General features: G+C 37.7%; 1 protein-coding gene and 1 pseudogene across 4 annotated transcripts in view; one reads left to right on the plus strand and one right to left on the minus strand.

Moving 5' to 3' along the window:
* TAF4B (TATA-box binding protein associated factor 4b) overlaps positions 1 to 25303 on the minus strand; it is a 159935-nt gene that overhangs the window by 80696 nt on the left and 53936 nt on the right. For all 4 annotated transcript variants that reach the window (XM_032293146.1, XM_032293145.1, XM_032293143.1 and 1 more), the window contains 3 exons: positions 23652 to 24269; positions 17601 to 17736; positions 15915 to 16020 (listed from right to left, as the gene is read on the minus strand). In XM_032293146.1, coding sequence (XP_032149037.1) covers positions 15915 to 16020; positions 17601 to 17736; positions 23652 to 24269 — 860 coding nt within the window. The remainder of the gene's footprint in view (positions 1 to 15914; positions 16021 to 17600; positions 17737 to 23651; positions 24270 to 25303) is intronic.
* Positions 4557 to 4630, plus strand: LOC116561615 (annotated as a pseudogene).

Here is a 25303-nt window from a genome sequence, read left to right on the forward strand (position 1 = left end):
TAGAAACAGTCACGAATCCTCTCTGGAAGAAAGCAAACTCAGTTTAAACCCTCAGGTTTAATCTGATTTACCTGCCCAACAAAGTTTTAGATTCACTGACTACATTTTTTACTTCTAAAAGTCCATAGGGGTTCTTTTTCAAGTATTTGCAGTCATTTTTAAAATAACTTGTTTCTTGTTCATTCTTGAGATTCCATATTTTATTTTTAAATACTTTATACTGTTTTTTAACACTTACTGTTTAATAATCCAATGTTTGAAGTCACTGGAATTCCAAATGTATTACTGTTTCCCTGTAGCTTGACTTAGGGATACTTCCTGGCATATTTATCTTTAAATGTGAACACATATATTTTATATGAACACCCAAAACCAATGGAACAACATCTTCAATGCAAAAAAACAAAAAAGTCAACCTATAATTCTAATCTCAATCCTTGACATTCTCTATATAAATAATCTAAAATCATCTAGAAATTATTAGAAACTAATCACAAGACTCTTGGAATATGATTTTTTAAGTCCTGCATTTCTCTATGCTAGTAAAAGAAAAGGTAGTTACCAAAAATATTACTTATAATGGCAACAAAAAGAGAAAGTATCTAGGAATAAATCTAACAGATAAATGCAACAAATTGTGCAGAATCTGTATAAATAAAATCACACTACTTTATTGAAAGATATTTTAAAAGGTATATATAATGGAGATATAAGTCATGTTCTTTGAGGGGTACAAATTATAATAAATCAGGTGGAAGACACTGGACCTATGAACTTAGGTCATGCCAATCCAAATTCTAACAGATTACTCGTAGACTTTGAGTTGACTGTTAAATTTATAGGGGATAGCAAAAGCCCAAGTAAAGCCAAGGAAATCAAGAAGAGGGGAAAGGGAGTGTGAAAGTGGAGGAAGAAAAAGAAATAAATGAGAAGGAGAGGTAGGTAGAAAATATGCACTACCAAATATAAAACTTGTTTTGCAATTACAGTAAATTAAACTGCATGCTATTGGAAATTTTAAAATCAACCAATGAAATGAAATAGAAATAAAAAAGATTAACTCTCTACTGATTATAGGCATTTAAAAAAAGAAAGATTAACTGAAAAAAAAAAACAAAAAACAAAGACCCATAGGTATATGACATGGAATTCGCTACAGATCACTGAGGAAGGACAAATTATTCAAAAATGCTGCTAGAACAAGTGGTTTCCCATAAAGGGAAAAATGAATTAGGATCCCTATACCTCCAAACCATAGAAAAAAACAAAAACAAAATTTTAACTCCTGAAGACAAAAAGATATTCAAATAGGCTGGGCATGATGGCTCACACCCGTAATCCCAGCACTTTGGGAGGATTACTTGAGGCCACCAGTTCAAGACCAGACTGAGACCCCCATCTCGACAAAAAAATTTTAAAAGTAGCCGATTGTTGTTACGTACTTGTTGTCTTAGCTACTCTGAAGGCTTGTTTGAGCCCAGGAATTCAAAGGCTGCAGTGAGCCATGATAGTGCCACTGCACTCCAGCCTAGGTGACAGAAATCATGTCTCAAAAAAAAAAAATTTTTTTTTAATATGCAACTTCAAAACTTCTAGAAGACAATATAGGAAACTATCTTTGTGATCTCCAGAAGGATCTCTTAAATAAGGCATAAATAAGCATTAATCACAAGAGAAATTGCCAAATTCAACTTTAAAATTAAGAATTTCTGTTCATCGAAATATACCATAGAAGAAAGTAAACTGCAAAACACTAACTCTACTAGATATCTATAACACACAAAAAGTATAAAGAATTACAAAAGGACTTCTGCTTCTGTTACTGACCATTACTCATATCAAACGATTGTTTTGAGGACAAGAAACTAATAAAGACAGAACAATTTTAAGTTTATTTGAAGGCATCAGGAATCTGCCAAGGGAGCCAAGTCTTGAGAGACAACAGCCCTAAAGTAACCCCAATTTTCTCCATGGTGTTTTTCCTTTGGGCACATGCTGATTCTTCATGTGAAACAAGACACTAAGAAGCCAGAGACAGTAGCTGCTAAGAGGCAGAAAAGCAAATAGAGCATCAGGCAATCTCATGAAGAGAGAGAGACAAGTTAAAGTCCAAGTCTGCCAGAACTTGAGGGATGGATGGACCATGATCCTACAAATAAGTAAGGCATTTACCAATTTTTTTTATACATATCTGACATTCAATTAAATATTACCAAGTACAGCAAGAAACAGGACTACAAAGCCACATAACAGAAACTGGGTCATGTCTATAATCCCAGCACTTTGGAAGGCTGAGTCAGGAGGATTACCTGAGACCTGGAGTTCAAGACCAGCCTGGGAGACAGCAAGACCCACCTCTACAAAACTTTTTAAAAAGTTAGCCAGGCGTGGTGGCACGTGCCTGCCAGCTACTTGGGAGTCTAAGGCAGGAGAATCACTGGAGTCTAGGAGTTCAAGGCTGTAGTGAGCTATGATTGTGCCACTGCACTTCAGCTTGGGCAACAGAGCAATATTCTATCTCAAAAAAAAAAAGTGGAAAAAAAACCAACACAACAACAACCAAAAGACAAAACACACATGCACGTAATAAAATAACTACAATTAATTGTTCAAGAACACAGAGGCAAAAATAGATAATTATACCACAGGACAATAATCCATTAAAAAAGAAATAATGGCTGTGCTTTCTGGTAATGCCAGAATAGCTTGATCAATAACAATTACAAAATGTACAAACAATTTTTAAAAGACAATCATTTGGAAACTTAATAAAAGCAGGCAGAAAACAGAGATAAGTCAACCCTTGGATGATGGGAACAATAATGGGTAAAATTTGTGAGTTTATGTCTTTTTGTCTGACAGCACTCCCTTGTCTGTGCAGCCACGTTACTAGTGGCTTGAGGTGTCCCAATAAAAGAGCTTTGAATACTTAATATAAAAATTGACAGAACTAAAGGGAAAAACAAGCAAAGGAAAAAAACAAACAATGAGAGTTGGGGATGTTAATACCCACTCTAAAGTGATGGAAACACTCTGAAAAATGAAACCAAAAAAAATCCAGGATATAAAAGATGTGAACACTGTCACCCACCTTCACCAAACTGATGTACACAACAAAAAACTACTTCCCAAAACTGAATAATACATATTTTTCCCCAAGTGTTCATGAGATATTAATCAAAATTAGTCACACTGAGGTGTCTCAATAAATTTAATAAAATTGAAATTATATGTTCAAGAATATTTTCTCTGATCACAGAAGTATATTAGAAAACAAACTATTCCAGAAAAGCACCAAATATTTGTACCAGTAAATTAAAAAAAGAAAACTATCTTGACATGAATGGAAAGGCAAAAAAACAAACCACTATAATCAGTTGGGTGCTAAAATCAGTATTTAGGGAGAAATCTATCAGATTGTTTTTGTTTTTGTTTTTTCATCTCATAGCTTCACCTCAAAGGAGGAAATGTATAGTTTTAAATGCATACATTAGAAAACAGGCCAGGCATGGTGGCTCATGCCTGTAATCCCAGCACTTTGAAAGGCCGAGACAGGAGGACTGCTTGGGCCCAAAAGTTCAAGACCAGCATGGGCAATATAATGAAACCTCATCATTATAAAAAATAAAAATAAACAGTAGCCGGGCATGGTGATGTGTTCGTGTAGTCCTAGCTGCTCATGAGGCTAAGCCAGGAGGATGGCTTAAGCCCAGGAGTTTGAGGTTGCAGTAGCCATGATTGTGCCACTGAACTCTAATCTGGGAAACAGAGTGAGATTCTGTCTCAACAACAACAAAATTATCAAAATTGACAAAATTCTACTAATGAAAAGAGGAAATACTACTATATATTTGATAGACATTAAAAAGATGAAGAAATAAATTTTACGACTTCATGCCTGAAAAAGTCAATTACAAAAATAAAATCCTTGAAAAATGCATATATGCTATCATTACAGCATCTATACACATTCAAAAGAAAAGTAAGTATTAGGAACAATTTCTTGCTAATAAATCTGAAAATCAAGATGAAATGTACAAAAACCTTAAAAAACACAATTTCATGAAACTGGCATTAAGATGAAGTAGAAAATCTAAATACCTTTGTATCTATCAATGAAATTAACTTTGCCAAAAACATTCTCCCAAAGAAAATGACAGGCCTATCTAGTTTCGATGGTAAATTCATTCATACATTTAAAGAAGAAATCATATCGATTCTACACAAAAGCTTAAAACAAAGGATGGGGGAGGACTTTATGGCCCATTTTTTTAAGCCACTATAATCACAGATACCAAATCCTGGCAAACACACTGTAAGAACAAAAAAACTATAGACCAAAATCCCTCATGAATATCAACACAAAACACTTAAAAAACATTAATCAATGCAGCAATAAATAAAAAGGCTCATACCCTAGAAATGCAAGAACATTCAAAAATTTAAAAATCAATGTAATTCATAATCCTAGAATATTAAGAAAAATCAATGACCACCATAAATAGATGCAGAAAACGCTCATGACAAAAACACTCAGTATAAAAACAGATAATAGGAAGATGTTACTTTCCGGGATCATTTCTATAGTTCATTACTAGAGAAGTTTCTCTGAACATGTAGAGCACTGTGCCTTTAAAAATAAAAAACAGGCAATAGGCTGGGCATGGTGGTTCATGCCCGTAATCCCAGCACTTTGGGAGACTGAGGTAGGAGGATCTCATGAGGCCAGGAGTCCAAGATCAGCCTTGACAACACAATGAAATCCCTGTCTCTACAAAAAATGAAAATTAAAAAAAAAAAAAAAAATTAGCTGGGCATGTAGTCCTAGCTACTTGAAAGCCTAAGGCAGGCTGGTCATTTAAGCTCAGGAATTTGAGACTGCAGTGAGCTAGGATCGCACCTCTGCACCCCAGCCTAGGTAACAGAGAAAGACACTATTTCTTAAAATAAAACAAAAACAGTCAAAATATTTGAACAGACATTTCACAAAAGAAGTTACATAAATGGGCAATAAGGACATGAAAATGTATTCACTCCACATCATTAGTCACTAGGGAAATGCAAATTAAAGTCACAATGAGCTACAACAATATACCAAATCAGAATGGCTGAAACTGGCAGCGCTGGAGTAACAAAGTAAAACCGCCGTAACAATTGTTAGTAAGGATGTGGAGCAACTAGAACAAAATCTCATACTTTGTTGGTGGGAACAGAACATAGAAAAAAGCAAAAAAAAAAAAGGAGAATCCAAGATGGCCAAATAGGAACAGCTACGGAGTGCATTTCCGAGCAAGAATAATGCAGAGGGTCAGTGCTCACTGCATTTCCAAACAAGTTTTCACTCCCCACAGACCAGGAGATTCCTGGCCGAAAAGCACCCCAAGTTTTGAGCACGGCTACTGCAGTGGGTTGGCGCACAGAAACTAACACAAATCTGGGTGGTCCTTTCAACTGGCACCTGGAATGCCTGGGACACAGAGCGGCCAATTCAACTGAAAGGGAGGGGGCTGAGACAGGGAGCCAGGCGATCTGGCTTAGCGGGTACCACCCCCTCAAAACAAGCAGCATGAAACACTCTGGATTGAGAGTTTTGCAGCAAACACAGCTGAACCCAGAAGGTCCAGCTCAGTGGAGGGGAAGAGTGTCCGCCACTACCGAGGCAGTCTGCCAATACCAAGGCAGTTCACATAACAGCTAGGCAGAGCCTGCGGCAGCTCAACAACACCTCTGCTCGCAGACTGTGACCAGACTACTCCATACGGGGTAGGACATCTCTGAAAAAAGGCAGCAGCACGTCTGGAACTTATCAATAAAGCCAACCTTCCTAGCACAGAGCTCCTGGAAAAAGAGGCGGTTATGAGTTCCGCTGCAGCAGACTTACAGGTACCCGCCCAGCAGCTCTGCAAGGAACAAGAGAGCTCCCAGCACAGCACTTGAGCTCCCATAAGGGACAGATTCTCTCCTCAAGCAGCTCCCCGACCCTGTATACCCAAAGAGACACCTGATAAAAGAGAGCTTAGGCCGACATATGGCAGGTACCATTCTGGGACGAAGATAACAGAAGAAGAAACTGGTAGCAACTCTTACACTGTTCTGCAGCCCCCACGGGTGATCCCTAAGCAAGCGGGGTCTGGAGTGAACGTCCAGCAGTCCTGCAGCAGAGGGACCTGACTGTTAGAAGGAAAAGAAACAGAAAGGAGCAGCTTCAACATCAACAGAAAGGACATCCACTCAGAGACCCCATCCAAAAGACACCAACTACAAAGACCACAGGTAGATAAAGCCACTAAGATGGGAAGAAACCAACACAAAAAGGATGAAAACACCAAAAACCAGAACACCTCTCCTCCAAGGGATCACAACTCCTCACCAGCAAGGGAACAAAGCTGGATAGAGAATGAATCTGATTAACTGACAGAAACAGGCTTCAGAAGGTGAGTAATAACTTCTCTGAGGTAAAAGAACATGCACTAACCCAATGCAAAGAAACTAAGAACCTAGAAAAGAGGTTAGATAAGATGCTAACTAGAATAAATAACTTAGAGAAGAATATAAAGGACTTGACGGAGCTGAAAAACACAGCACAAGAACTTCGTGAAGCATACACAAGTTTCAATAGTCAAATCCATCAAGCAGAAGAAAGGATATCAGAGATTGAAGATCAACTCAATGAAAATGAGAAGGCAAGACTAGAGAAAAAAGAGTGAAAAGAAATGAACAAAGCCTCCAAGAAATATGGGATTATATGAAAAGACCTAATCTACGTTTGATAGGTGTACCTGAATGTGACAGAAAGAATGAATCCAAGCTGGAAAACACTCTTGAGGATATAATCCAGGAGAACTTCCCCAACCTAGCAAGGCAGGACAATATTGAAGTCCAGGAAATACAGAGGACACCACAAAGACATTCCTCAAGAAGAGCAACCCCAAGGCACATAATCATCAGATTCACCAGGGCTGAAATGAAGGAAAAAATGCTAAGGTCAGCCAGAAAGATCGGGTTACCCACAAAGGGAAGCTCATCAGACTCATAGTAGATCTTTATGCAGAAACCCTACAAGAAAGAAGAGAGTGGGGGCCAGTATTCAACATCCTTAAAGAAGAGAAGTTTCAACCTAGAATTTCATATCCAGCCAAGCTAAGCTTCATAAGCGAAGGAGAAAGAAAATCCTTTATGGACAAGCAATTGCTGAGAGATTTCATCACCACCAGGCCTGCCTTACAAGAGCTCCTGAAAGAAGCACTGAACATAGAAAGGAACATCCAGTAGCAGCCACTGCAAAAATGTACCAAATGGTAAGCAGCATTAACACAATGAAGAAACTGTGTCAACTAATGGGCAAAACATCCAGCTAATGTCAAAATGGCAGGATCAAATCCACACACAACAATATTAACCTTAAATGTAAATGGGCTAAATGCCCCAGTCAAAAGACACAGACTGGCAAACTGGATAAAAAGTCAAGACCCATCAGTGTGCTATATTCAGGAGACCCATCTCACATGCAAGGACACACATAGGATAAAAATAAAGGGATAGAGGATGATTTATCAAGCAAATGGAGAGCAAAAAAAAGCAGGAGTTGTAATCCTAGTCTCTGATAAAGTGGACTTTAAACCAACAAAGATCAAAAGCGACAAAGAAGGACATTACATAATGGTAAAAGGATCAATGGAATAAGAAGCGCTAATGATCCTAAATATATACGTACCCAATATAGGAGCACCCAGGTACATAAAGCAAGTTCTTAATGACCTACAAAGAGACTTAGACTCCCACACAGTAATAGTGGGAGACTTTAACACTTCACTGTCAATATTAGACAGATTAACAAGACAGAAAATTAACAAGGATATCCAGGACTTGAAATCAGATCTAGATCAAGCAAACCTAACAGACATATACATAACCCACCCCAAATCCACAGAATATACATTCTGTTCAGCATCGCATTGCACCTACTCTAAAATTGACCACATAATTGAAACTAAATCACTCCTCAGCAAATGCAAAAGAACTGAAATCATAACAGTCTCTCAGACCACAGAGCAATCAAATTAGAACTCCAAATTAAGAAACTAACTCAGAACTGCACAACTTCATGGAAACTGAAAAACCTGCTCCTCAATGTCAACTGGATAAACAATAATGAAGGCAGAAATAAAGATGTTCTTTGAAACCAACGAGAATGAAGACACAACATACCAGAATCTCTGGAACACATTTAAAGCAGTGTCTAGAGGGAAATTTATAGCAATAAATGCTCACCAGAGAAGTGAGGAAAGATCTAAAATTGACATCCAATCGTCAAAACTGAAAGAGCTAGAGGAGCAAGATCAAAAAAACTCAAAAGCTAGCAGAAGACAAGAAATAACTAAGATCAGAGTAGAAGTGAAGGAGATAGAGACACAAAAAACTCTCAAAAAAACCCAATAAATCCAGGAGCTGGTTTTTTTTAAAAGATCAACAAAATAGACAGACCACTAGCCAGATTAATAAAAAAGAAAAGAGAGAAGAATCAAATAGATGCAATAAACAACGAAAAAGGAGATATCACCACTGATTCCACAGAAATACAACTGCCGTCAGAGATTACTACAAACAACTCTACACATATAAACCACTAAACATGGAAGAAGTGCATAAATTCCTGGACACTTACACACTCCCAAGCCTAAACCAGGAAGAAGCTGAAACCTTGAACAGACCAATAACAAGGGCTGAAGTTGAGGCAGCAATTAAGAGCCTACCACCCAAAAAAAGCCCAGGTCCAAACGGGTTCGTAGCCAAATTCTACCAGATGTACAAAGAGGAGCTGGTACCATTCCTTCTGAAACTATTCCAAACAATACAAAAAGAGGGAATCCTTCCCGAATCACTTTATGAGACCAACATCATCCTGATACCAAAACTCGGCAGAGACTCAACAAAAAAAGAAAACTTTAGGCCAATATCCTTGATGAACATAGATGCAAAAATCTTCAATAAAATACTGGCAAACCAAATGCAACAGAACATCAAAAAGCTTATCCATCACTATCAAGTAGGCTTCATTCTGGGGATGCAAGGCTGGTTCAACATATGCAAGTCTATAAACGTAATCCACCACATAAACAGAACCAAAGACAAAAACCATATGATTATCTCAATAGATGCAGACAAGGCTTTCAACCAAATTCAACAGACCTTTATGCTAAAAACTCTCAATAAACTAGGTATCAATGGAACGAATCTCAAAATAATAAAAGCTGTTTATGACAAACTCACAGCCAGTATCATACTGAATGGGCAAAAACTGGAAGCATTCCCTTTGAAATCTGGCACTAGACAAGGGTGCCCTCTCCCACCACTCCTATTCAATATAGTATTGGAAGTTCTAGCCAGAGCAATCAGGCAAGAAAAAAAATAAATAAATAAAGGGTATTCAATTAGGAAAGGAGGAAGTCAAATTGTCTGTATTTGCAGACGACATGATTGAATATTTAGAAGACCCTATCATCTCAGCCCAAAATCTCCTGAAACTGATAAGCAACTTCAGCAAAGTCTCAGGATACAAAATCAATGTGCAGAAATCACAATCATTCCTATACACCAGTAACAGACTAACAGAGAGCCAAATCATGAGCAAACTCCCATTCACAATTGCTACAAAGAGAATAAAATACCTAGGAATACAACTAACAAAGGACGTAAAGGACCTCTTCAAGGAGAACTACAAACCACTGCTCAAGGAAATAAGAGAGGACACCAACGGAGAAACATTCCATGCTCATGGTTAGGAAGAATCAATATTGTGAATATGGCCATACTGCCCAAAGTAATGTATAGATTCAACACTAACCCCATCAAAACTACCAATGATCTTCACAGAACTGGAAAAAAAGCACCTTAAACTTCATATGAAACCAAAAGAGAGCACGCATAGTCAAGACAATCCTAAGCAAAAAGAACAAAGCTGGAGGCATCACACTACTTGACTTCAAACTGTACTCCAAGGCTACAGTAATCAAAACAGCAGGCTACTGGTACCAAAACAGAGATATAGACCAATGGATCAGAACAGAGGCCTTGGAGGCCAAACCACACATCTACAACCATCTAATCGTTGACAAACCTGACAAAAACAAGCAATAGGGAAAAGATTCCCTGTTTAATAAATGGTGTTGGGACAACTGGTTAGCTATCTGCAGAAAACAGAAACTAGACCCCCTCCTGACACCTTACACTAAAATTAACTCCAGATGGATTAAAGACTTACACATAAGACCTACACCATAAAAACCCTAGAAGAAAACCTAGGTAAAACCATTCAGGACATAGGCATAGGCAAGGACTTCATGACTAAAACACCAAAAGCATTGGCAACAAAAGCCAAAGTAGACAAATGGAACCTTATTAAACTCCAGAGCTTCTGCACAACAAAAGAAACAATCATTAGAGTGAAGCGCCAACCAACAGAATGCGAAAAAATTTTTGCAATCTACCCTTCTGACAAAGGGCTAATATCCAGAATCTACAAAGAACTAAAACGGATTTATAAGAAAAAAACAAACAAACCCATCCAAAAGTGAGCGAAAGATATGAACAGACACTTTACAAAAGAAGACATACATGAGGCCAACAAACATGAAAAAATGCTCATCATCCCTGATTATTAGAGAAATGCAAATCAAAACCATATTAAGATACCACCTCACACCAGTTAGAATGGTGATCATTAAAAAATCTGGAGACAACAGATTCTGGAGAGGATGTGGAGAAATAGGACCACTTTTACACTGTTGGTGGGAGTGTAAACTATAAACTAATTCAACCATTGTGGAAATAGTGTGGTGATTCCTCAAGGACCTAGAAACAGAAATTCAATTTGACCCAGCAATCCCAATACTGGGTATATACCCAAAGGATTATAAATCATTCTATTATAAAGACACATGCACACGTATGTTCACAGCGGCACTGTTTACAATAGCAAAGACCTAGAACCAACCCAAATGCCCATCGACGATAGAATGGAAAAGGAAAATGTGGCACATATACACTATGGAATACTATGCAGCCATAAAGAATCATGAGTTCATGTCCTTTTTAGGGACATGAATGAATCTGGAAACCAGCAAACTGATACAAGAACAGAAAATCAAACATTGCATGTTCTCACTCATAGGCGGGTATTGAACAATGAGAACACAAGGACACAGGGAGGGGAGCATTACACACTGGGGTCTGTCGGGGGGGCCAAGGGAGGGACAATGAAGGGGGTGGGGAAGTCAGGGAGGGATAACATGGGGAGAAATGCCAGATGTAGGTGATGCGGGGATGGAGGCAGCAAACAACATTGCCATGTGGGTATCTATGCAACAATCCTGCATGTTCTGCACATGTACCTCAGAGCCTAAAGTAAAATAAAGTAAAAAAAAAAAAAAAAAGAAAGAAAAATGGTATAATTTAGGAAAATTGTGTGGGGGTTTCTTAAAGAGTTAAACATATGCTTATACACCTACCATATGACTCAGCAATTCTGTTCCTATGTATATACAGAAAAGAAAATCTATGTCCATACAAAAATATAGATGCAAGTCTTCCCAGCAAGATTTTATCATTGCCAAAAATTGTAAATAACCCAAATATCAATTCAGTGCAAACAAAAGCAATATACCTGTATAAAATATTACTTAGCAATAAAAAAATGAAACTATTGATACATATAACATGCTGTATATCAAACATACTACGCTAGTAAAAGAAACCAGACACAAGAATACAAACTGTATGATGTGTAAAAATTGATTATATGAATTGGGTCACTCATGTCATACCAAACTAAAACAGAGCAGAGAAGCCAAGGGGTCGGTAAAAGCACTCAGGGCAAAAATATTGCTCTAGAATGTAATTCTCTGCGAGTCCAGCTGCTGAAACTGCCTGTTGTAACCTGAGACCAGTTTAATCTAAAACTGCTGAGATAACTTGCTGCAACTCTAGCACTACTTTACCCACTACCTTTACACATCAGTCAGAGCTGACCAGCTCCCCAGAACCGTAAAAGTGCCAATGAATTTTCTCAAAGAGCAATTCATGTCATTTCTCTTTTTCAACTTCCAGCCTTCTCTTTGTTCTCTGGGCACACCAGAGACGACTTGGTCTGTGTGTATGCTTTGAACTGCAATTTTTTCTTCCCAAATAAAATGTTAAATTTAGAGACTCACTTCTACATATTTTTTTTTTTTTAATGAGACAGAGTCTCGCTCTGTCACCCAGGCTGGAGTGCAGTGGTGCAATTTCACTGCAACCTCCCAGGGTTCAACCGATTCTCCTGTCTCAGCATCCCAAGTAGCTGAGACTAAAGGTGTGTGCCACCACACTGTGCTGATTTTTTTATTTTTAGTAGAGACAGGGTTTCACCATGTTAGCCAGGCTGGTCTTGAACTCCTGACCTCAAGTGATCCACCCGCCTCGGCCTCCCAAAGTGCTATGACTACAGGCATGAGCCACTGTGCCCCGCCTACCACTACATTTTTAATTTGATTCTGACAGATGCCACTTATGAAAAATTCTAGGAAAGGCAAATCCAAATCCAAACTATGTGATAGGAAGCAGATCAGTGGTTGTCCAGAACCTGAGATGTAATGTGGGGACTGCCTGGTAAAGGACACAAATGAATCTTTCGGGGTATTGAAAATATTCCAAGTATTCTGATAGTGATACTTGGTACATGGGTTTAGCTTTTTCTCAAGACTCATTAAACTGGAAGATGATGATGACTGCCTAGATCACTGTTTTCCAGAATACCCAAACTATCTATAAAGAAAAAACAACAAATCCCATGTAAACTTTTTCATCTTCTCAACCCTACCTACCCCTCACCAACCCACACCATGACTCAAGGCTCGCTGCAGGCAAAACCAGACAGAAAACAAACTGCAAAAAAGAGAGTCAGGGCAGAGCTAGTGGTAGGCATAAGACTAAATACATCCCAAGTCAGAAAATACTAAAAAGGTGTTCCCATAAATCAAAGCACGGACTACATGCAATTTAAATTGGCAGACTAAAATGTGTAGATTCCTAGAAGGAATAATAGGGAAAAAGGGGAACCATTTGGAAGCAGAGAAAATGCAAAAGGGGAAAATTTAGAGTGCTGCAAGACAAAAAATAACCAAACAGGTATTCTAGGGCAAATAGATACAGACAACACTTTTAATAAAAGAGACATTGAAGAAAGGTGGAAAAACAAGGGAAAAATGGCATAAAGGGTAAATAAAAGGGTCAGAGATAAAGTAATAGGAATGAAAGAGAGGCAAAAGGACTAAAATCCACACTATTACAATCCCTGAAAAAAAAAAAAACACACACACAGACAAAACCGTGAACAAGAACGAATATTTAAAACTATAATCCAAGAAAACTTTCCAAAAATTACAAAGACTAGAATATACGTACTGAAAGGGCCAAATGGGAATTGAGGAAAATTATGTCAAACCAACCACCTTTACAACATATCCTTAGTGCAAAATGAGATCTCAAAAATGAAAAAATCCTGAAGTCCTTCAGACAGAAAGATCAAATAAAAACAAGACAATGATGAGGCAACTTTTTTTTAAAATGTAATACAAGAAGTGTTGATTTCATAGCCAGCCAAGCTGTCTTTCAAATGTCGAAAAAATTGAAAAACAGTTTGAACATACAACAACTTAGGACAGGGGTCCCCCACCCACAGACCATGGACCCGTAGTGGTCTGTGGCCTGTTAGAAACTGAATTGCACAGGAACAGGTAGGAGGCAAGCGAGTATTATTGCCTGAGCCCCACCTCCTGTCAGACCAGCGGTGGCATTAGATCCTCACAGGAGCACAAACCCTATTGTGAACTGCACATACAAGAGATCGGTTGTGTGCTCCTTATGAGAATCTAATGCCTGATGATCTGAAATGGAACAGTTTCATCCTGAAACTATCCCCACCCCTCAATTCTGATGTGTGGAAACATGGTCTTCCATGAAATCAGTCCCTGGTGCCAAAAACACCGGGGACTCCTGACTTAGGGAATTCTACACCTATGAGTCTTTCCTGAAGAATTTGCCAGCAGATGAACTTCATCCAACCAAGAGATGACCGAACATTTCAGAAAAAAAGACTGAAGGTGAACATTTTAATATATGCATATAAAAGTAGACCTACAAATAAAATGTACATAGGTATGAAGAAGGAAGACAAAGGTACAAATTTTATACAACTGTTATATTTGAAATATATATAAATTATGCAATTAAATTATATATATTTAGTATATATATATATATATAATATATATTCTATATATTTAAGATCCACATATTTGCCAGATAGATAAACAATTTGGAAGTATTTTCATCGTGGCATGTTTCTTCATTCCCTAGACAGTGTTTTTCACAGAGCAAAAGTTATTTAATTTTCTGAATTCCAATTCGTTAATTTTTCCTCTTGTAGATTGTTCTTTTCATGTGTTTTATCTAAGAAACCTGTGTATCCCAAGGTTACAAAGATTTTCTCCTATGCTTTATTCCAGAAGATATCCAGTTTCAGGCTTGTCCTTTTTTTTTGTCATCCTTTAATTCCCATCTACTGCCTATATAAAACTTACTGTGTAACATGTTCTATTTTATCTACTTTCCCCCAACGGCATAATTTCTATATATACAAATGTTATATTTGTGTATACATACAAACATGTTTTAATATAAATATATGTTCATATATAAATATATAATACAAATATATATACAAATGTTATATATTTTTATATATTTATATATTTGTGTATATGTATATATATACAAATATACATAAATATATTTAATACATTTTATAATATATAAATATATATGCAAATATAACATTATATATAACATTTGTATAACATTTGTTTATTTATATATATATATATATATATATATATATATATATATAAACTCTTAAAACCTCTAGATCATAAGAAAACAATGCAAGAAACAAAAATGGGCAAAAAAAATTGAACACACACTTCAAAACAGATACATAGATATACAGATAACAAATAAGCACAAAATAGATGATCAGCATCTTTAGCCATTAGAAAAATGCAAATTAAAATCACAATAATAACCACTTACACACCTATTAAAATGGTTTTAAAAAAATCTAAATAACTGAGAATTACCAAGTGCTCACAAAGTTGGAGAGGAACTGGAATTCTCATCGATGATAGAAATGCAAAATAACAGTCATTTTGATAAACAGTTTGGTAGTTTCCTACACAGCTAAATACTGACCTAATGACTCATCAATCATATATCTAGATAGTAAAAATCTATCTTCACACAAAATTCTGTATGTCAAGCTTTATTATATAATCATCAGAAAAACTGGAAACCACCCAAATGTCCATCAATAACAAAAAAGATCAACTAACTTAATTTCATAAAATAAAATGCTTCTCAGCAATGCAAAGGAACCATTGTCTAATATTCAAAATGACACAGATGATCTAAAAAATATGCTGAGTAAAAAAGTCAGGTGCAGAAGGGTACATAATAATGTAAAACTCCATTTATGTGAAGTTCAAGAATAGACAAAAATGATCTATGGTGATGGACATAAGAACAGTAACTGCCAGAGGCAGGGGATAAGGGTAATTGATTTCAAAGGTGCATAAAGGTGATGGATATATTCAGTAACTTGATTGACATGATGATTACACAGGTGTATCTATTTGACAAAATTCACTGAGCTATACATTTAATAGTTGTGTACTTTATTGTTAATAAATTATACTCAATAAAGTACTGTTAGCTTTTTTAAAAGGCATTAATATATCTATTTTATTAAGCTATTATTCTGTCATCTCTCCTTTTTTAAAAAAATTACTTCCTTAAACCAAATTTAACTATTATTACCTTACCTGAAGCATGTTGTTCCATTCTCTTTTATTTTATTTTTCTGAGTAGGAGATGCTTGAAGCGACAGAATTTTATTTCCAGGCAGAGTAATTTGCTTTAGAATGGAAGCTATAAAAGCAAAACAAGAAAAAGTAGAATGCAAAAAAAGCAATCACACCACATTAGGAAAAATCCAGGACAACAGTTTTTAGTATACATAGAATAATCAAAGAAAATTTCAAGCTGCCCTAGAACTATGCTTAAATTCAAACATGACAATGAATTTATTCCCTGCATAAGAAATATTATAAAATAAGAATCTTTCCACTTCTTTTTAGATAGTCTATACAATTAGCAGTATTATAAAAATATCATGAGTAAAAGGTACCTGAAACATGTTAATAACGTATTACTCATATTGGTGTATTTTAAAAACACATAAAACTCTACCTGACATTGGTAAGACTAATTTCCCAGTCTACCTGACTTGGGTAAGACTGATTTCCATACATATGTATGTATGTACAGGTATTGATCGACTTACCACCTATGCAACTTACGACCATTCGGCTTTACGACCACAATCGCTAGCCACGACTGCTCCGCGTCTGGCAGCGCAAACATTGCCCAGCTGGGTGTACGACAGTGCGGACCAGCTTCCGGCAGTACTACCATCTCCGCGTGCACCATTTCAACTGTACATATAGCCTACTTAACTTACAACCAAATCGTGTTACGACCAGTCCGTGGTCCCGACAGTGGTCGTAAGTCGAGCACTAGCTGTACATGCATACATGTGTATATATAGAGAAAGAACTACATTTTAAGAAGAAAAAAGGCTATAGCAAACTTTGTAAGTTAAAAAAGTTCTTATTTACTAATAGATTATTTTATCAAATTACAAAATACCATGAATAGTTGCTTTTTTTTTTATTCCAAAACAACATATCCAGCTAGTGCTCGACTTACAACCATGATTGGTTCTGACAGGCTGGTCATAACACGATTTGGTCATAAGTTGAGTAGGCTATATGTACAGTTGAAATAGTGCACGCGGAGATGGTGGTGCTGCCGGAAGCTGGTCCGCACTGTCGTACGCCCAGCTGGGCAACGTTTGCGCTGCCAGACGCGGAGCAGTCATGGCTAGCAATTGTGGTCGTAAAGTCGAATGGTCGTAAATTGCATAGGTCGTAAGTCGATCAATATCTGTAACCCTAAAAAGTGTCTATGTACGTAAAAAGAAATGTAATCATAGCTGGGCACAGTGGCTCATGCCTGTAATCCCAGCACTTTGGGAGGCCAAGGTGGGAGGATCAACCACTTGAGGTCAGGAGTTTGAGACCAGCTGGCCAACATGGTGAAACCCAGTTTCTACTAAAAATACAAAAATTAGCTGGGTGTGCTGGCGCATGCCTACAATCCCAACTACTCGAGAGGGTGAGAACACAAGAATCGCTTAAACCTGTGAGACAGAGGTTGCAGTGAGCTGAAATTGTGCCACTGCACTACAGCCTGAGCAATAGAGCAAGACTCCAACAGCAGGGGATGGCACAGGGGAGAAATCTAATCATTATCTTTCTGTTTTCTCTCATAGGTGCCGACTTTAAAAGACCAAATCTCTCTTCAATTAACACAGCAACAAAAATGTTATACAAAACCCCTCCATGTTCTAACCCAATGTGATGAGACTGAGATGGATCAGCATCTACCTGGAGGAAACTGACTGGTAGGTATTACGGTGTTCACTGGCATCGCCTTCTGTCCAGATTGCTGAACAGTCAATGCAGAGGAATGTGAAAGTGTGGTCACTTGTTTTTCATTGCCTCCTGACGGCTGCTGAACCACCTGAAACAATGAGAACTATCAATATAGTCATTCAACTTAAGGCTTTAGAAAAGAACAAGCTTTCAGTTTTAACAAATTGTGTTCACCCAGCCATAAATATACCTTTATCTTAGTATAACAAGAATTTCTACTTTAAATTTGTATGAAGCAAAATTATCTTCTTCAAAAGAAAAAACATTACTATCTCACATACATTATTTTTAGAGTGGAATTTAAATTTTATTTCACAATGCTCAATTTAAATCTCCCTGTAAATCCTATTTCCAATTGTTAGCTTATAGTGGAAAATTTAAAGCATATTCAAAAACAAACAGGATTAAAAAAAAAAAAAAAAACCTACGCCATCACTCAGCTTCAACAATGAATAATTCTTGATCAATCTAGTTTCATCTACGCCCCTACCCACTTCCCCGCCACCCTCAATTATTTTAAGGCAAATCTCAGATATATCATTTTATCCATAAATATTTCAAAATATATCTCTAAAAGATAAGAGTTTTTTTTGTGCCATTTTAACAAAGTATTTTCTTTTCTTTTTTTTTTTTTTTAAGACGGAGTCTTGCTGTCACCCAGGCTGAAGTGCAGTGCATCTCAGCTCACTGCAATCTCTGCTTCGTGGGTTCAAGCGATTCTCCTGCCTCATGCTCCCAAGTAGCTGGGATTACAGGCACGTGCCACCACACCCAGCTAATTTTTGTATTTTTAGAAGAGACGAGGTTTCACCACGTTGGCCATCCTGACCTCAAGCGATCCACCCACCCTGGCCTCCCAAAGTGCTGGGATTACAGACATGAGCCACCACACCCAGCCTAAAGCATTTTCTTAAACCATCACTTGAACCCAGGAGGCGGAGGCTGCAGTGAGCCAAGATTGCACCACTGCACTCCAGCCTCAGTGACAGAGTGAAACCCTGTCTCAAAAAACAAGACAAAACAGGCAGAAAAATAGTCATCATGTTTTTCAGCTAGGTATTGATAGCGAACTTATAACTTAAACTCATGTATGGCAAATATAAATATGCCACGGTCTTGCCAAGAGACAGACTTCTAAACAGAATTTTTGGAGTTCAATTTATTCAATTTTCTAAGTTTTTTGAAAATAAAATTTAAAAGTCTGATGCGTATTACTTACAAAAAGTAACAAGAAACACAACATGTCCTGGTAAGTAATCCTATAGCAACTAATGCCCCTAAAGAAGAAATATTAGTTAGAATAATTCAATTGTCTTTATTCTCTGAGAACAGCCAAGGACTCTTTTTAAAATAATACATTTCAATGAAGCTTAGATCATATTCATGTACCGTAGTTCTAGAGATCAGGTTTAAACTATACAAAGCAATCTACAGGTCCCATTTTATGCATTCAGACTGAAACTCAAGAGAAACGCCCAACAATTCCAGCTTATTTCCTTATTATCTGCACTGTCCTCCTTGATGCTCCTTTGATGCTCCTTATTGGAGTTTACCAGTGTGAAAGTTATCAGAATCAAAATGAAGTCACTTGTGTTTGAAAGAAAACAAAAAACAAAAACTCTGACAAATAGTGCTAGGGAAGACTAAGAAGAGAGGGCTCTCATGCTTGTATGCGTAATAACGAAAACTATCCCAACAGACCGCCAAAACCACAACCTTGCACAAAGGCCACAGCAACAGTACACAAAAAATACTTCCGCAAGGACATCATTTGCTCAGCAACTGCCTATTTAAACATGGACTGGTGTCACCCTTGTTACTGAGCTTTATTAGTCAAGAATAATCATTTCAAAAACAACTATGTAATTCTCCTCATTTTTCCTTTTATTCTCCTTTACTCAGGAAGAATGCTTGAGGCCAGGACTTTGAAACCAGACTGGGCAATATAGCAAGACCCTGTCTCTAACAAAAAAAAAAAAAAAAAAAAAGTTTTTTAATTATCCGGGCACGATGGCATGCATTTGCAGTCCTAACTACTCAGGAGGCTTGAGTAGGAGGATTGCTTGAGCCCAGGAGATCGAGGCTGCAGTGAGCCATGATGGCACCACTGCACTCCAAGTTAGGCAACAAAATAAGACCCTGAGCCTTTAACAATTAAAAATTTAAAAAAACCTTTGTCTTCCTTCACCTCCCTGAATATACACAGTTTACTATGGCACCTGTATTCCCATTGCAATGCTCTATTCCCCAATTAAGTATCTTAATCTTTTAGAAAGCCTCTCTGTTAATGTAGGTTGACACCAGTTGGTCTTCATACCATTTTTGATGAGTACACAAAAATGTAAAACAAATTTTTGAGTTGGGACTTAACCTTTGATCCCCATCACTTCTTGTCTTAATGACTCTAACACTTGGAACAATACATGTGTCTAGTCTAACAAAAATATAGGAGGCATATTCCTGTACATCTGCTGAGAAAAACAGAATGAGTAATAATATAAGAGAATTTATTAAAGTACCACATAAAACCACAGTATTAAGCAGATCACTCAAGCTCAGAAATTTAAGACTGGCCTGGGCAACATGACGAAACCCTGTCCCTACTAAAAATACAAAAACACTAGCCAGGTATGATGGCCTGCTCCTGCAGTCCCAGCTAGTCAGGAGGCTGAGGTGGGAGGATCCTCTAAGCCCAGAAAGTCAAGACTGTAGTGAGCCATGATCATGCCACTGCACTCTAACCACCTGGGTGACAGAAGTGAGACGCCGTCTAAAAAAAAAAAAAGAATACAAATGAGAAATAAACATTAAGAAGGAATTTTAAAATCTATGATTGTTAAAGGAAGTGTGTCTTCTTCAGACCATATGGAGTTACATGAACCACAGATTTGATCCAGTGCAGTGATTTTTATATTTTAAATTATTATTTGCCATATTTCTTATAGGATGCATAGAATACGTTATTTTCTAGCACCTTGTTTTCCTCCTCACTTAGATCTGAGTTTAAATTGGACTTTGGTTTATAATGGATTCACTGATGGTATTCTTTAATTACTTTCAAACTCGAGTAATATTAATTTTCTAACTTAGTTTATTTGAAAGAATGCCCTAGTTCAATCCTCTCTATGGCATTACCATACAGAATGGTTTATGTTGTTTTGCTCCAGGTAAATCTGTTGTGAAATAAATTACAATGTCTCTTCAGTGTCTGGTGATTCTGGCTCTTGCTGTTTTAAATAGGTAGGTGTAAATACTCACATCAAATTTACCGGCTAAACTTGAAACAAAGGACAAACTAAGAAAGCAGAATTCACAGGGAAAATTAAATTATTTCACATTCCTTAAAGAATGAAAGTAGGAAGTAAAAAACACTAAAATTTACCATCAGATTTTGTTACATTTTTTCTTTAGTGAAATGGTTTATAATGTATAACAAGTCAAACCTACAAAACAAAAATGCTGTCAAGATATTATATGAGATAGATTTCTGCTTCAGGACATTCCAGAAACCTAAAAATTCTTTCTAAGAGCACCAAACCCTTAATGGAAAAGTCATCTGGTCTCTAGTCTGAGATCCCCGAGATCCACTCCTGTTGTTGTTTTTTTTGTTTTGTTTTGTTTTGTTTTTGAGAGGGAGCTTTGCTCTTGTCACCCAGGCTGGAGTACAGTGGCGCCATCTCAGCTCACTGCAACCTCTGCCTTCCAGGTTCAAGCGAACCTCCTGCCTCAGCCTCCCAAGTAGCTAGGATTAAAGGTGCCCACTAACACGACCAGCTAATTTTTTCTGTTTTTAGTAGAGACGAGGTTTTGCCATGTTGGGCACGCTGGTCTCGAACTCCTGACCTCAGGTGATCTGCCTACCTTAGCCTCGCAAAGTTCCGGGATTACAGGCATGAGCCACCACGCCCAGCCACTTGACTGTTATGGGATAAGTCAACTCAGAATTTCTGAATTCTTAGTTTTCTCCCTACCTATCATAAAATAAGTTTAAAATCCATAGCACATAATGACATGTTTTTAAAACTATGTAGCTATAAAGTATTATTTCACCCCAGGGACCTATCTGCCATAGATGCTCAATAAAGATTAGCGGTGATTCAAGAATCAACTATGACACATAAAGAGCATTTCAATTCTGTTCAGTGCTACCAAAAAGAGGCCTTTCCTTGGTACAGTTCCTCTGTTCCAGAGGTTCCTAAACCTGGCTGCCCAGAACAATGTTTAAGAATCACCACTTCTAAAGATGTTGTTTTCATCTCTGAGATTAAATTTCCAAGAGAAACCCTGCAAGGCAGTTACATTTCTCCATTTGAAAATGAGACACTGAGTGGGAAGGGAGGAGAAAAGATTAGTGCCCAGGAAATGACCATCACTTTATCTGCTCAAGAGTTCGAATACTCTCTAATTCTGGTCACTCATCAACTCCTTTTGCTCTATGTCCAAATTTGCCCTCTTGCCTGAGAAGACAATCATTCAGATACCTCTTATTCTGATCACATAAACAAGGCTACAAAGGCTACACAAGCAGCAAAATGAACCAAAACAGAGACTTAAAACACAGCCTCTAATGCAAAGCATTACAAAAGAGAACATGGACAATCACCAAAAGAACAGCAAGCTCTGTTATCATAAAAGATAGGGAAGAACTTTACTAAAAACATCATCATTTTTAATTAATGCACCATGTAGTTATCTCTCATGGATTAACAATACTTTCATAGTTTTCTGGTAAAACTTATCCTGAATAAAGAAGAACATTCTAAACACTAATCGACAAACAGCTAAAATGCCCTTATTTTTTTACCCAAAAACCTCCCAACTTACCAAGTTTAGCAAAAAACACAACAATCAGACAAAACAAAGTAATATTCTGCAAATATTCTGGGCACTTAAAACATTACAATATAATAAACAACCACAAATAGCTTGAGAACTATTCTAGATTAAATGAGCCCAAAGTAGCCAGGTGTGGTGGCTCACGACTGTAATGTCAATGCTTTGGGACATCCAAGTCAAGAGGATCACTTGAGGCCAAGAGTTTGAGACCAGCCTGGGAAACAAAGCAAGACCCTATCTGTACCAAAAAAAAAAATAAAAGGACATTACTGGGACAGCTACAGAAATACTGTACCAATATTAATTTCCTATGTGTGATGACAGATAAGTTGTGATTATGTTTTAAAAAAAAAAACCCTTTAAGGAGATACATCCACTGTGCATTGTCATAACTTTTTAACCAATCTCAGATGGTTCAGTAAAAACTTATGTGCGTGTTTGCTGCCGGGCATGGTGGCTCATGCCTGTCTCTAATTCCAGTGCTTTGGGAGAACAAGGTGGGTGAATCACTTAAGGCCAGGAGTTCAAGACCAGCCTAGCCAACATGGAGAAACACCATCTCTAACAAAAATACAGGTATTGATCAACTTACGACCTATGCAACTTACGACCACAATTGCTAGCCACGACTGCTCTGCGTCTGGCAGTGCAAACTTGCCCAGCTGGGCATATTGACAGTGCGGACCAGCTTCCAGCAGCACTACCATCTTCGCGTGCACCATTTCAACTGTACATATAGCCTACTCAACTTATGACCAAATCGTGTTACGACCGGCCTGTCAGAACCAATCGTGGTCGTAAGTCGAGCACTAGTTGTACAAAAATTAGGCATGGTGGAGTACCACTGTAATCCCAGCTACTCAGGAGGCTGAGGCATGACAATCCCTTGAACCTGTGAGGTGGAGGTTACACTGAGCTGAGATCGTGCCACTGCACTCACTCCAGCCTAGGCAACAGAACGACACTCTGCCTCCAAAAAAAAAAAAAAGGACTTATGGGTGTGTTTGTAGGTGGGAGTAGAAACAGAAAAACAAAGCAAATGAGGTAAAAATAATTGGTCAAACCAATAAATAGTATACAGCCTTGCCAGTTTTTTACTGGTCTTGCCAACTTTCTGAATGTTTAAAGGTTTCAAAATAAATGAGAAAGAAACAAAATGTTACTCACTAGTTGCTTGACTTTAACTGCCTGTGGAATCCCAGCTGGTTGTGAAAGGACAGGGCCTGGCTGGGTAAGTTTGATTTGAATTGGAGTGCCAATAACAGGCTTGTCAGATGTGGTCCCAGCAGAAGTAACAATAGGTTTCACAGATGGAAGACAAATGGCTGCACCTGAAGTTTCTCCAAAAGTTACTGCTGGAAGGGACAGTGTTACCGCTGTTCCAGAGACCACTGGTTTTTCAGGTTGCAGTGAGACAGCTGTCACTGTGTTTGGTACAGATGTCACAAGTGGTTTTGAAGTCTGAAGCAAAACAGTTCCAGCTGTAGTTCCTCCTGTTGCAGCAGCTGGGCCCACAGAATGAAGTGTCACAACTCCAGCTTTTGCTCCCCCTGGACCAGCAAGCGGGTTCAAAGTTTGCACTGACACAGTTCTGGGTGCTGTTGCTCCAGAAACAATAAAGGACTTTTCAGACTGGCTTGAGGACACTGTTGTTTTCACCACAGGAGAAGTTGTTACTGTTGTAGTACAGGTAGCAATGACTACCTCACTAGAAGTCTGCTGAACACATTGCTGGATGAAGCTCTGGGAGTTAGGCAGAAGTTGTCGTAAGGCACCCACACTTTTCTATAAACGTAGGGGAATGGAAAAAAAAACACTGATAACAAATCACCTACTTGTAAAACAAAATTTGGTATTTCATACCTTTACAACTTAAAACCAATCAAAAGTATATCAAGTATTTCAGTTGGAGACAGCTGGTATCACTTATTTGTATCCTGTCAATATGCAGGATACAATCAATTTGAAGCCCAAAAGTGCTTGTTTTCCAATATGAAATTATCTCAGTATTAAACTTACTTGTATTCCTTATTATCAATTTGGTAAAACACTGTATTATATTTTTCTATAATCATCTAAGCCCTATAATAGATCATTAATAACTTCAATATCTGTAAGTTTATTTAAACCACAGCAGAATCTAGGCTTCTTCACTAAATAATTCTCAAACTTTGGATAGAAATAGTCTTTAAAGGCCAGGCACAATGGCTCACACCTCTAATCCCAGCACTCTGGAAAGCCAAGGCAGGCAATCACTTGAGGCCAGGAGTTTGAGACCAGCCTAGGCAATGTGGCAAAACCCCATCTCTACAAAACGTGACAAAAATTAGTCGGGCATGGTGGCACACACCTGTAGTCCCAGCTACTCAGAAGGCTGAGGTGGGAGGACTCCCTGAGCCTGGGACGCAGAGATTATAATGAGTTGAGATCATGCCACTAAACTCTAGCCTGAGCAACAGAGCAATACCCCATCCCCACAAACCAAAAAAAAAAAGACAGAAAGGAAGAAATAGTCTTTAAAAGCCTGGGCAACATGGTGAAACCCTGTCTCTACAAAAAAAAATATATATATATATACAAAAATTAGCAGGGATACCACAGGGGCCAAGGCAAGAGGATCCCTTGGGCCTGGGAGGTTGAGGTTGCAGTGAGCTGTGATCATACCACTACACTCCAGCCTGGGTGACAGCAAAACCTCATCTAAAAAAACTTTTTTTTTTTTTTTTTTTAATTAAAAAAAAAAAAAAACTTTACAGCAGAACAAAATTAAATACAAAATGAATTTTATAATCTGAAAGAATTTCCTTAATTGAGCTAGC

The sequence above is a fragment of the Sapajus apella genome, unplaced genomic scaffold (genome assembly GCF_009761245.1).
Source record: "Sapajus apella isolate SASKATOON/1434 unplaced genomic scaffold, GSC_monkey_1.0 scaffold29, whole genome shotgun sequence".
NCBI classification, from domain to species: domain Eukaryota; kingdom Metazoa; phylum Chordata; class Mammalia; order Primates; family Cebidae; genus Sapajus; species Sapajus apella.